A 13,155-nucleotide genomic window follows, 5' to 3' on the forward strand; every position below is an offset into this window, starting at 1 on the left:
AGAGTCCAGCCTCTCAGAGAGATAATGTGATCTCTCCAAACTGTAACACATACACACACACACACACACACACTCAAAAGAAGAAAAAAAAAAAACCTTCCAGGCTGTGTCTTATTTTATAATATATAGAACACCAGAAAACAGCCAAGGGCGGCGCTTTTAAGAAGTTGAGTAAAAGAGAGAAAAGCAGCCAAGCTAGATTTTTTTTTTTTTTTTTAAAGTCTCATTGAAAAGTTTTCCTCTCTAAGAGGACACTGCAAAGTATTTCTGCAAACGTCTCCAATTCCTTGCAAGGACAGCAGCTTCGTGTTACCCTTGTGACCGGAACCTTTGTCGCTCTGCTCTCTCTCTCCCACACCATCCTCCCCTGTACCTGGGTCACCCCAGTTACTCTTAGCTGCCACTGAAACTTTCAAGAATGCCCTCAAAAATTAATTAATTAATTTTTAGAAAGTAAAAAGAACGCCCTCAATGGGAAGACAGACCTGCGGGTGTCTTGTTATTTCTATAGCCTTCGAGCACACGCGGCACAATCTGCAAGGCCTTTGGGGATACAAAGAGGTAGACAACAGACCGAGAGAATGAAGAGTTGTGGCCCTGTACTATGAGAAACCGAGGCTTAAAAGAGCTGGTAAACTCGCTCCATCTGCATCCCTGTCTACATATCTCTTGAGTTTACTCCTCAAGGCAGAGCACCACTTCTCTGCAGCATCATGGTGCTGGGGATTGAACCCAGGACTTAGCGCATGCTCAACGAGCCACAACCCTGGTCCTGGCTGTACCTCATGGCCTCTCTTAAGACCTAACCAGCTTCCGGGACCCTAGTATGGAACTGTGTTGTGCAGCTACTTCCTCCAAGGTGGACGAGGGAGGGGCTTTAATAACAGAGCCGCAGGAATGCAGCTTTATCACCTGCACTTGGTGGGCTTTTTTCCCATGATGCAGTTGTCACTGAGTCCCTGGTGCCCCTTTGAGTAACCCCTTAAACTTCCTGGTTCACTAAGCTAGACCTGGACAGAACCCTCTCTTTGGTCCATCTCGGTGCTCTATCTGGGGTTAAACAAATGTTTGTTCCCATCGCCCTAGGAAAAATCAGAGCACAGAAAGATCTCAGGGGATGTGGCAGTGGGTTTATGTGGGCAAAGACATCTTTTCTACGGCTCTGTGGTGATTTTAATATGGACCAGTTAAAAACAGCGCTAGTAGGCCAGGCAATGGTGGCGCACGTCTTTAATTCCAGCACTTGGAAGGCAGAGGCAGGTGGATCTCCGCGAGTTCAAGGCCAGCCTGGACTACAGAACGAGTTCCAGGACAGTCAGAGCTGTTACACAGAGAAACCCTGTCTTGAAAAACAAAACAAAACAAAACAAAACAAAAAACAAAAAGAAAACAACAACAACAAAACGGTTCTAGTGCGCCAAACTCAGTCGTGCAATTTTAAATTATTAAATACAGTCAGCCCTCCCTATCCATAGGTTCGACATTCTCAGATTCAATCAAACTAGCATAGAAAATAGTTTTAAATGAACTGCATGGGTGCTGACTATGAATGGGCTTTTTTTTATTGTGATCATTCCCTAAACATGATGTTAGAAGTATTCAAACAGCATTTATATTGTATTGGGTGTTACAAATCATCTAGTGATAACTTAAAGTAGAGAGGAGAATTGACTAGATTGTATGCAAATGCCATGCTATGCCAGAACGGAACTGAGCATGCTGGATTTGGGGTATCTGCCAAGGACTGTGATGGATGATAGTTGCTGACTTCACTACATCCAGTATCTGCTGAAACCCAAGCAACTTGGCCCTCCTATGAGGGATTTTCTTGATTGGGTCCTTGGGTATGAGAAGACCCACCCTAAATTCGGGCCATACCTTCTGGCAGCAGCCCACATCACAGGACAAGGAAGAAAGAAGCTTCTCTTTGCCTGCTTGTCCTTACTCTCAGCGGCAAATTCATCTACCCTGTTGCTGAGGCGTTCCTTTGCTGGTATCGGAGCCTACTCCTTCAGGAGTCCACTGAGCTGAAGACAGGCGGCTCCTAGGCATCCTCTGGGACTCTGGCTGAGACATCCCGTCTCCTGGACTGAGCAACTAGGAATTCTTGGCCTTTCCGCCCGGAGGCAGTCTCATTGTCGGACTAGCTGGAGCACAGGCTGTGAGCCACTGTAGTAAATACCCTTTAATAGATGCATTCTTTCTACTGGTCCTAGACGCTTTCTACCCCGCACCCTTGACTAACACAGGGATCCTGGTGTGGCCCCTGTGGATTCCGGGGGATGACTGATTTAGGGAACGAGTCCTGGTGGTACTTGGATGTACCTAGACAAAAGTGAGCATCTACTTGATGTGTCTCCATCAAGACCCTGAGCTCCAGGTGTGGGCCCTAGTCTGACATGTGTGAACTCTTGGAGCGTAGGGCTCCACCAGCGAATGCTGCCCCTAGTCCACCATGGCTCCCGCAGGTGAGAACACCATCCATTTGTCTTTTGGGTATCTTCAGAGATCACTGTCCTGTTGCCTGTTTTTCACCCTCATTTTCAAAATAAGATAAAGCGTTGGTATGTAAATGCTTTTCTTCTGAACAAGAGCTATCTGCGCTCATCTCTTTCAGGTCATGGGCTTCTTTCCTGGCTGCTCGACCATGATGTCACCATTCTACCACAGCCCAAACAGTTCCTGACGCTAGAATCCCTATAGCCCCTGGATTTTTTTTTTTTTTTTTTGGTTGGTTGGTTGTGTTTGTGTTTTTCAAGGCAGGATTTCTCTGTGTGGCTCTGGCTGTTCTAGAACTTACTCTGTAGACCAGACTGCCCTCAAACTCAAGAGACCCACCTGCCTCTGCCTCCTGAGTGCTGGGATTAAAAGCACGCACCACCACCGCTTAGCCGCTAGGATCTTAATGTGGCCACAGACTCTTTCCTCGAGACCAGGCCACTGAAGGAACTCACTTACATTGTATAGCCTGCCATCTTCTGCTGTGTAGAGCTGTGGGAACAGGCCATCTGCGTACCGAGAAGCCACGAGTCTCCTCAAGGAAGTTACATAATCTGTATTTTTATAAAACAATCAAGAATATCATCAGAGCTTCTCATGTTTATTCTCAATTTTTTTTCTCAGTAATTTGTAATATTTTATATTCTGTCCCAAGTCATAAAGTCTTTCCGGGAACTATGACAAATATAAAGTGCTTTTGACATGCAGAATCTTCAGAATTGTGAGGGAGTGGGGGAAAAGAATGGTGTTCATTTTCTGGTTATTTTATCTAGAGCAATTAATGCAAAGTTCAAAATCACAACATGAATATTGTGCTTAATCCTTGAAATTTTACTGAAGGTTTGGACTTATTTTACGAAACTTGAAAAAAAAAAAAAAACAAACTACAAGACATGGTTACTCATTCTTGTAATTCCAACTCTTAGAAGGTGGAAGTAGGAAGGTGAGGAGTTCAAAGCCAGCCTGGGCTAAATACATATACGACTATCTCAACCAGAAATAAGGGCATACACATTCACACATCTAAGAACACCTGAACACACAAAAAACATGTACACTGTGCATGCACACCACACCTGAGTGCTGGAATTAAAGGGGTGCACCACCACACCTGGCTTCAAGGGTGAATTTTACAGTTTCCTTAGCCAGGTTGGGTCAAATCACAAGGGTTGTGATATGACGTAAAGTCTTACATCCAACTCTCTCATTAGTAAAAATAAAGAATTTGCAGTCTATCAACAACCACCCTACCAACAGACCTACAAGCTCGGAAATCTCCAGTTCTGAGATTTTTAGCTTCTTACCTCACACTGATTCAAGCACTTAAGTCAGCAACCTCAGTCTTTCCCAGAAGCACCTACCTGAGCTCCAGAGAGGGCCTGCTGGCTGGGCTGCTGTGGAAGGCTGGTGATAGACATGCCTTGTGAGTTCTTATAGGCTAGCCCACACACAATTATAAACCCCGAGCCCAATACAGAAGATGGCTGAGGGTGTGAAACAGCCATCACAGTCAGGTGGGACCTGGCCTTCTCTCCGCCCTCAAAAGGAAGGCACTGACTGGAGAGATTTATTTGTGTTTATTGGGAGAGAATTTGGAGTTTGGGTTCTGTTGAGTCAACTTCCAGATAGAATAAAAAACAGCTTTCCATCTGTCAATTGATAATCAAATAGTTAGACACAATGAGTTCTGTATGGCTTTCTTTCCCATTGAAGAGCTTGCACGTAGCATTGGCTATTTATTTGTGCTGTTCCTCCTGATGCTGTTGCTGTTCCTCCTCTTCATTTTCCTCCTCTTTCTTCTTTTCATATATGTGTTTTACCTGCATGTGTGTTCTACTTGCATGTGTGTCTGTGTACTACGTGCAGGCCTGGTACCCAAAAAGGCAAGAAGAGGGAGTTAGCTTCCCTGGGAGGGGAGTCATAGATGGTTGTGAGCCAGCACGTGGGCTGGGAATCAAATTGCTATCCTCTGCAAGAGGAACAAGTGCTCTTTTTTTTTTAATATTTTATTTAATTTTAATCTATGTGCATCAGCATGAAAGTGTCACATCTTGGAGTTACAGACAGTTGTGAGCTGCCATATGGGTGCTAGGAATTGAAGCCAGGTCCTTTGGAAGAGCAGGCAGTGCTCTTAACCAGAACAAGTGCTCTTAACTGCTGATTCGCTCCCTCAGTTCTGCTCTGCTTGTAAAATAAGCATCTACAGCTATAAACTTCCCACTTAATGCTCCCTTCACTGCGTCCTGCGGGTTCTGCTAAGCTGCGCTGCTGTCTCCATTTTGATTGTAGGGAGCTTTTAAGGTTTCCTCCTTGATTTCTTCGGTGACCCACTAATTATTTAAAATTGTATAATTCAAGTTTCACGTACTTATATAATTTCTGTAGTTCTCTTGCTATTGATTTCTTGTTTTGTCATTATGTTCTGGTAAGATATAAAATATTGTACACATAACACAGACACACACACACTCAAAGAAAAAACAATGGGAGGGCACGATGGCTCATGCAGTAAAGGGGCTGCCAGACCTAGCTATCTGAGCTGGATCCTGGGGACCCACATAGTGGAAGGGGAGAACAGACTCTTGCAAGTTGCCCTCTGGTCTCTGCATATACACTGTGGCACCCATGCTCATGCATGCACACACGCACACATGCACAAATACACACACACACTAAATAAACAAAGTTTTCAAAAAATACCCAAAGAACAAATAACCTATTCACTAAATGGTTAAATATGCTAAATAGATGCTTCAAAAAAAAAATACGATTAGTCAGTAACTGTATGAAAAATGTTTAGCTTCTTTAGCCATCAGAGAAATGCAAATGAAAACTAAACTGAAATTCCATCTCACCTCAATCTAAATAGCTACTATTAAGAAAACACCGATCTGGGCTGGAGAGATGGCTCAGAGGTTAAGAGCACTGCCTGCTCTTCCAAAGGTCCTGAGTTCAATTCCCAGCAACCCACATGGTGGCTCACAACCATCTCTAATGTGATCTGATGCCCTCTTCTGGCCTACAGGTGTATATGCAGGCATAGCACTGTATACATAATAAATAAATCTTTTTTAAAAAAAAAAAAAGAAAGAAGGAAAGAAAGAAAACACCAACCAATCATTCTAAGACAAGGGAATCTTGCTGATGAGGAAGTCAGTCCAGCCACTATGGAAATCAGAGTGAGGTTCCTCAAAACACTAGGAACAGAGTTACTATGTAATTCACCCGCTAGGTACGTGCCTGAAGGAATTAGAGTCAGCCGGCCATACAGGCGCCAGCATGCGCTCATTCGCCATAACAGTGTTCTCAATAGCTAAGCCACAAAGCCAACCATGCCCATCAGTGAACCAGTGAACAGGGGAAATGTGGTGTGTGTGCCCAGCGAAGTATGGTTTAAGCATAAAGAGGGTAGAAATTGTGTTGGTGGTGGAATAAGAGGACATCATTTTAAGTGACATAAGCCAGGCTCAGAAAAATGAGCATCACATTTTCTCTCAAATGCAGAGTAATCAAGAAGAGTGGAGACGATTGGGGAGAGAAAGCGGGAGTGTGAGAGGGCTGCATGCGTGGGAATATGACCAAAGAGCACTAAATGTAGGTACGGAAGTGTCACAAAACCCATGATTTTGTGTAATTAATATATGCCGATAATAAAGGTTTTTTTCAAAATAAAAAGAAGAAATGAGCCACATTCCCTTGCTGGATCTAAATGTTCTCTTAAAAAAGAAAGAGGGGTTGGAGAGATGGCTCAGTGGTTAAGAGCACTGACTGTTCTTCCAGAGGTCATGAGTTCAATTCCCAGCAACCACATGGTGGCTCACAACCGTCTACAATATGATCGGATGCCCTCTTCTGGCCTGCAGATGTACATGCAGGCAGAGCTCTGTATACATAATAATAAATAATACATCTAAAAAAAAAAAGAAAAAAGAAAAAAGAAAGAAAGAAAGATCCAAGGATGGAGGGAGCAATGATCAGGATGTAAAGTGAATAAATTAATTAATTTAAAAAATAGAATAAGCAAAATTAAAAACTCGGTGTATGGGCTCAGGAGCAAAACAGACTGAATGAACTTGATGACAGAACGATAAAAAGTTTTCAGATGAAACAAAAGATATAAAAATAGTCTGACAAACATGAACAGGGCAGGGCCTTCAGCTTGAACCTCCAGCTTGGGAAATAAAAACCAGAGAGACACAGCAGTAATATCTTTTACATGGTAGACAGCCGGGGTCGGCTCAATGGTAGGACACTGGCATAGCGTGCACCAGCCCCTGGGTTTCATACATGAACAAAACTAAGGGGCAAATCCATTAACAAAAATGCTAAATAGAGAAGCATGAGGATAAAGATGAAAATAAGAAGACAATAATAAAAAGAACAAGCAGCTTTTAAAAATCTAAAAAAAAAAAAAATGCTAAATAGATGGACATCACTACTAGAGCTCTTGGCCTAAACAATACAAATATTCTGGAAAAACTGTGAAACACTCATTTTTTTTTGTATGGGGGGATGTCCACCAAGACACATGGTGAGGCACAAGACAAGAGGCAGCCCATTCCCAAAGCCTAAAGCCCACAGGTGTTAGTCTCTGGCCTCAATAGTGTTAAACTGGAAAATCAACCCAAACAAGATATATTTAAAAGTCCCAAGATATGTGGGACGTAAATAACACAATCCTGAAAAAAAATGTATCTAAGAAAAGGAACACACACACACACACACACACACACATATATATTTGTTTCTCTGTGTTAGCCTTGGCTGTCCTGGACTCACTTTGTAGACCAGGATGGCCTCGAACTCACAGCGATCCGCCTGCCTCTGCCTCCCGAGTGCTGGGATTAAAGGCGTGCGCCACCACTGCCCGGCACAAAGAGATTTTTTAATTCAATAAATGGTGAGAGCGGTACTAAGGATAGTGAGTTCAAGGTTTGAGCCATAGAGCAGATTCCAGGTTAGCCTGGGCTATATATCAAGACCTTCTCAAGAAATGAAAACAAAACAAAGAAGAGTTATAAAGAGAAATGGAAATTATAAATATCAGAAATAAAAGGTGATACCAATGTAGATTCTACAAGCAATAAAAGGCCATTATAGGGTATCATCAATGATGTTTTCCTAATATACTAGAAAATCATAGGCACACTCCTGGTCCATGCATATGTAAATAGCACACAGCCATACAAGCTGCTGAGGAGAAATATACAAGGAGGCACAGCCCTGGCAAGCAAGGCCTTGCATTCAGGGAGCTCCTGTGGCAACTGCACTATCTAGACTTCAAATGACTACCACAAGACTAGCTGCCTAGTGAGCCGGTGATGACTTCAGATTCAAAATTCGGTATTGCTGGCTGCTGAATAAATGTTTGTTTTATAGACTGATTCAGAACCACCCAGTAGTGGGAACTGTCCTAAGGGCACACCGTTTCATGCTAGGTTACAGATACGTTGGCGAATAATACCTCCTATCTCTCACACTGACACCAGCTCCACCTTCCAGTAATGCCTCAACTCACTGCAGCATCCAAAGACAAAAGTAAAAATACTCTCACACATGTTCGTGTTGCCTGGGGTGGTGAGTGAGTATTACTGACAGATAAAAAACCAACACTGTAGCCAGTGCCTTTAGAAACGCATGCGTTTGGCCGGTAAGACGGCTCAGCAGGTGACCATGCTTGCTGTCAACTCCCGACAACCTGAGTTGGATCCCCAGAACCCACAAGGGAAAAGAAGAATCTAACTCCACAGGTTGTCCTTTGACCTCCATCCATGCACACTCACACACTCACATGGATGTACGCATACACAGGAGAGGGAGGCGACTTTCATTTCTTTGGTTGGTTAGTTTTTCAAGACAAGGTCTTTCTGTGTAGCCTTGGCTTGTCCTGGACTCGCTTTATAGACCAGGCTGGCCTCAAACTCACAGAGATCCACCTGCCTCTGCCTCCCGAGTGCCCCACCATGCCCAATTCATAAATTAGTCTTTTAAAACTAAAAAAAAAAAAGGGCCATTAAAGGGAAAAGGTGCATTCTTCCTAAAGCTGCTGCTGTCTTAATCAATAAAGCAATTACTTCAGTCAATCCAAAAAGGGGTTGCTCATCCCAGAAGACAATCAAGACCTCTGCTGGGGTGTGAGGAAATAAAAGATCTTCAGCCCCAGGCCAGGTGTGGGCACAGTGGTGCACACCTTTAATCCCTGCACTTGGGAAGCAGAGGCAGGTAAACCTCTATAGAGGAATTTTAGTTTAGAACATGGCTGCTCTGGCAACAAATCGCATCCAAAGACGTTCTAAATCTGTGTGAGATCTGGCTGGAATACAACATGCCTTTAATCCAGGAGACAGAGGCAAGCAGATCTGAATTCAAGGCCTGCCTGGTACAGAGCAAGTTTCCAGTAAAGAAAAGCTTAGGTCCAGGTGGGATGGTACACGCTTTTAATCCCAAACAACGAAGGTAAAGTTAGTTTGTAGAAGGAAGCACCCATGTCTAATTGAGTGGCAGAAAACCTGATGAATCAGAAAAAGATTTGACAGCATATGATACGCCCAACTCTCATGAGCTACTTAAGGGGCAATGGAGAGAGAGAGACAGAGACAGAGACAGAGTAAGAAAGACAGAGACGGAGAGAGACAGAGACACAGAGAGAAGCAGAGACCGAGAGATAGAGAGACAGAGAGAGGAGACAGTTTTACCAGGGCAGCAATAGAGAGACTGGTTTCAGAGAGAACTGAGATGAAGATTGAAAGAGCCAGAGAATGAGGAGATTAGCATATTACTGGAGTTAGTTTGAGGCCAAGCAGAGCAATTCAGGGGCTGAGAGAGAAGCCAGATTGAGTAAGGCAGCTGGGAGAGGAGTTTGAGCCAAAACAGCTGAGATGAACAAGCCAGCCCAAGGCTCAGAAAGAACAAGTAAGGGTGAGCTAGTTAAGCAGTAAGTCTCAGAGGCTGAAAACATTCTAGGCCTAGGTTAGAGTGTACAGAGGCTAGAAGCTTCCAGTAGTAGGCCTAGGTTAGCAGACAGAGGCAGTAAGCCTCCCAGACAACAACTGAAACAGGCAAATAGAAGTTCCTTTTACAGACCTCTGTGAGTTCAAGGCTAGCCTGATCTACAGAGAGAGTTCCAGGCCAGCCAGGGCTACCTAGTGAGACCTTGTCTCAAAGGAAAAAAAAAAATGACAGTGAGCATTTGTTATCCCATCACTGGGAAGAAAGAAAGAGATTGTTCTCCAAAGCTCACTAACCACCAGCTTACCCAATCCATGAACTCCAGGAGAAATCCTGCCTCAAAAATAAAATAAAATAGAACAGAAAAAGAGGGCTGGAGGTAAAACCACTCACCACCAAGCTCAGGGACCTGAGTTCAATCCCCAAGACACACACGATGACAATAGAGAACTGATGGCCACAGGTTTCTTCTGACTGTCACATACCCTACCCTCAGCTAAATAAATAAAATGTAATAAAAACAGTTTTGGTTTGGGGGATTTTTTGGCTCTTTTGTTTTGTCTGAAACAGTGCCTCACTATCTAACCGATGCTGACCTGGAGCTCTCTATGTAGACCAGGCAGGCTGGCCTTGAACTCAGGGAGATCTGCCTGCCTCTGCCTCCCAACTACAGGGATTAAAGGTGTCCGCCACCTAGATCTAAGAGAGTGACCTAGGAAGACACCATGTGGAAGTCTTATCCCCATATACACTTACACACACACACACACACACACACACACACACACACACACATAAAATTACATACATGTAGCACATATACACAACACACAGACACACAGACACACACACACATACACACACACACACACACACACACACACACACAAAGAATGAATAGAGTGAATCTAATGGGATTGGAAGAGAGCCCAGCGGTCCGAGTGCTTGCTGCATGAGGATGAGGTCTTGAATTTTGACCCCTCCCCATCACCCAGGTGAAAAAGCCGGGCGTGTCTGCACACACCTATAACCCCAGTGCTGAGGAGAGAGGAGACCAAAAGCTCGCTAGACATTGATGGTTGCCAGCCTGGCCAGGAAAGCTGTGCGCACCAGGTTCAGTTAGAGACCTTGTCTTGAGGAAAGAAGGCACACTGAAATAGACATGGACACCTGACAGCCTCCTCTTGCTTCCACACACATGTGCACACACACACACATACACACACAGATGAAGTGAAGCACTATTGTGTAGTTAACAGTATGCGCAAGCCTTTCCCCCTGGCAGAGATGTGGAACCCAAGCAAGCGCAGAGGCCTGGGGTTTCCGAGAAGCTGCAGCAGCGCCCCTGAAGGCCGCCTGCGACTTACTGTACCTTCGCACTGTGGGAATCCGATCTGCGATAGGATCTGCTTCAAGGTCAGCTTCTTGCTCTTCAGGCCATGCAGTTGAAGCCATCTCTCAGATGAGATGAGACTCTCCTCAGCCATGCCTGGCCTGGTTTGGGCTGGTCTCTCCTGTCTTGCTCCGAGATGCTCAGGAAGACATCTCTAAGTCAAGGCCTGAGTCGCAAGGGACCGCCTGCAAAGAAAATTGTCAAGCTCGAGGCTCCTGAAAACATGGTGGGGTGGGGATCGAACATCAACATCATGATCAACTTACCGTAAAATACGGTATACTGGTGAAGTGGAATTTTATTTACCCATTAAAATTACAGTATAGAGGCACACTACGAAGCAGTATCCATTAATTATGTATCCACATTTGTGTATTCTGTGAAATATCTGAATATAAAACACTAATGGGTCTACAGTAGAAGTAAGTGCGGTTTTGCCTTTTCTATAGTGTTTTGGTTTTTCCATTATTTAAACATTTCTAAAATGGGATTTACTTTTATAATCAGAAAAATACAGGACTCGTCCATTTTTTTTTTAGAAAAATAAACACTATCCCGAGAAAGCCACACTGCACATCTGCATGCGAATTCTATTCCCACGGAATATTTTGAACTCAACAAAGACAGAGGAAGGCAAAACCCCTGAGGTGGACTAGCTAACTGGGGGTGATGGCGACCCCAGCTCCACTGCACTGGAACTCGTAAATCTGTATTCTGAATGCTTTGTTTTCTGTGGCTTCACTCTAAAATCGGACTTCCTTCTGGCTGGTGGAACCAGCTGTTCGGGGATCAACTGGACTCAAAGCAATATGCAGCATATTAAACTCATCTCAACTGGCCTAAATATAGCCAGTGTACACAAGGGGGAGAGACTGCCCAAACTGTAACACAATCTTTTATTTTATTTTTCTTCTTCGAGACAGGGTCTCTCTGTGTAGCCTTGGCTGTCCTGGACTCGCTTTGTAGACCAGGCTGGCCTCGAACTCACAGCGATCCGCCTGCCTCTGCCTCCCGAGTGCTGGGATTAAAGGCATGCGCCACCGCCACCACGCCTGGCCCTGTAACACAATCTTAACCTGCTCACTGCAGCTGGGCGGGGCCTGAGACTGGGAGTACATGCAACCTCGAAGTTCACAATTGTATCCATAACTGGGTGGCAGTGAGAAGGTTCTAATTGCAGCGTATCCAGTGTTTGCTGTTTAATATTACTTCCAAGAACCCCAAAGCCTCTTCAGTTATAAAATGGCTCTCCTTTCCAATTTCTAAAACTTGATTTTCAGGGACTGGAGAGACAGCTCCACAGTTAAGAGTAATTGTTACACATCAGGTGGCTGGGAGTTCAGATCCTAACACCCTGTCACAAGCCAAGGGTGTCCCCCACACATCCTCACAAATACTCTCTCTCTCTCACACACATACACACACATGAAAATAAACCTCTAAAAATATATAAATAAAAAATAAATGAAGCTCAGTTTCCTCAAAGTGTGATGACATGTTAAACACAAAAATCAGATGGCCCCAAGCCATGTTTTGAGAAAAGAAGTTAGAAGCATGAATAGCAAACTATGACACATACAGTACAGTATACATTCTCATAACAACCTTATGAGGTAGAGTGATGGCTCAGTGGTTAAGAAAATGTTCTGTTCTTCCAGAGGACCTGAGTTCGGTTCCCAGCACCCACTCTGGAGGGCTCACAGTTGCCTTTAACTTCAGCCGTAGGGGGAATCTGGCGACCTCTTCTGGCCTCGAAGAGCACTGCACTCTTATTCTCATTGTACCGATGCGGGAGCGCTAATGGGTTGGTTCACAATCTTACAGCTGGTAGAAGGCGCTAACGGGCTGGCTCACAATGTTAAGGCTGGCAGGAAGGCCAACTAAGGATCTGGCCCAGGACTTCTATTATGGTAGGAAATACTGGCAGCTTTCATTTGCTGAGCAGCCTTCTGGCTGAGCCCTTAGTTTGCTCATAGACACATTAGTTATACAGTGTTGACACCCTGCTTGTAGCCGAGGAGTCGAGGCCTTCAGGTTTTGTTTTTGTTTTTTGTTTTTTTTAAGATTTATTTATTTATTATTATGTCTACAGTGTTCTGCCTGCATGTATACCTGCAGACCAGAAGAGGACATCACATCACACTGTGGATGCTTGTGAACCACCCTGTGGTTGCTGGGAATCGAACTCGGAAGAGCAGTCAGTGCTCTTAACCTCTGAGCCATCTCTCCAGACCTTGGGACTTTAAAGAGATTTTTTCCACAGGTTCTGTGATAGCCCGTGAGCAACAGGAGCAGAGTTCTAAGCCATTTCTCAG

The 13,155-nt window shown here is 44.3% G+C and overlaps 1 protein-coding gene across 1 annotated transcript in view; it reads right to left on the minus strand.

The window, feature by feature from the left end:
* Vwa3b (von Willebrand factor A domain containing 3B) overlaps positions 1-13,155 on the minus strand; it is a 178,888-nt gene that overhangs the window by 161,546 nt on the left and 4,187 nt on the right. Inside the window, 2 exon segments of the mRNA XM_051152785.1 lie at positions 2,959-3,053; positions 10,820-11,025. Coding sequence (XP_051008742.1) covers positions 2,959-3,053; positions 10,820-10,934 — 210 coding nt within the window. The 5' untranslated portion in view covers positions 10,935-11,025.

Source organism: Acomys russatus, chromosome 11 (genome assembly GCF_903995435.1).
Source record: "Acomys russatus chromosome 11, mAcoRus1.1, whole genome shotgun sequence".
Classification (NCBI taxonomy): domain Eukaryota; kingdom Metazoa; phylum Chordata; class Mammalia; order Rodentia; family Muridae; genus Acomys; species Acomys russatus.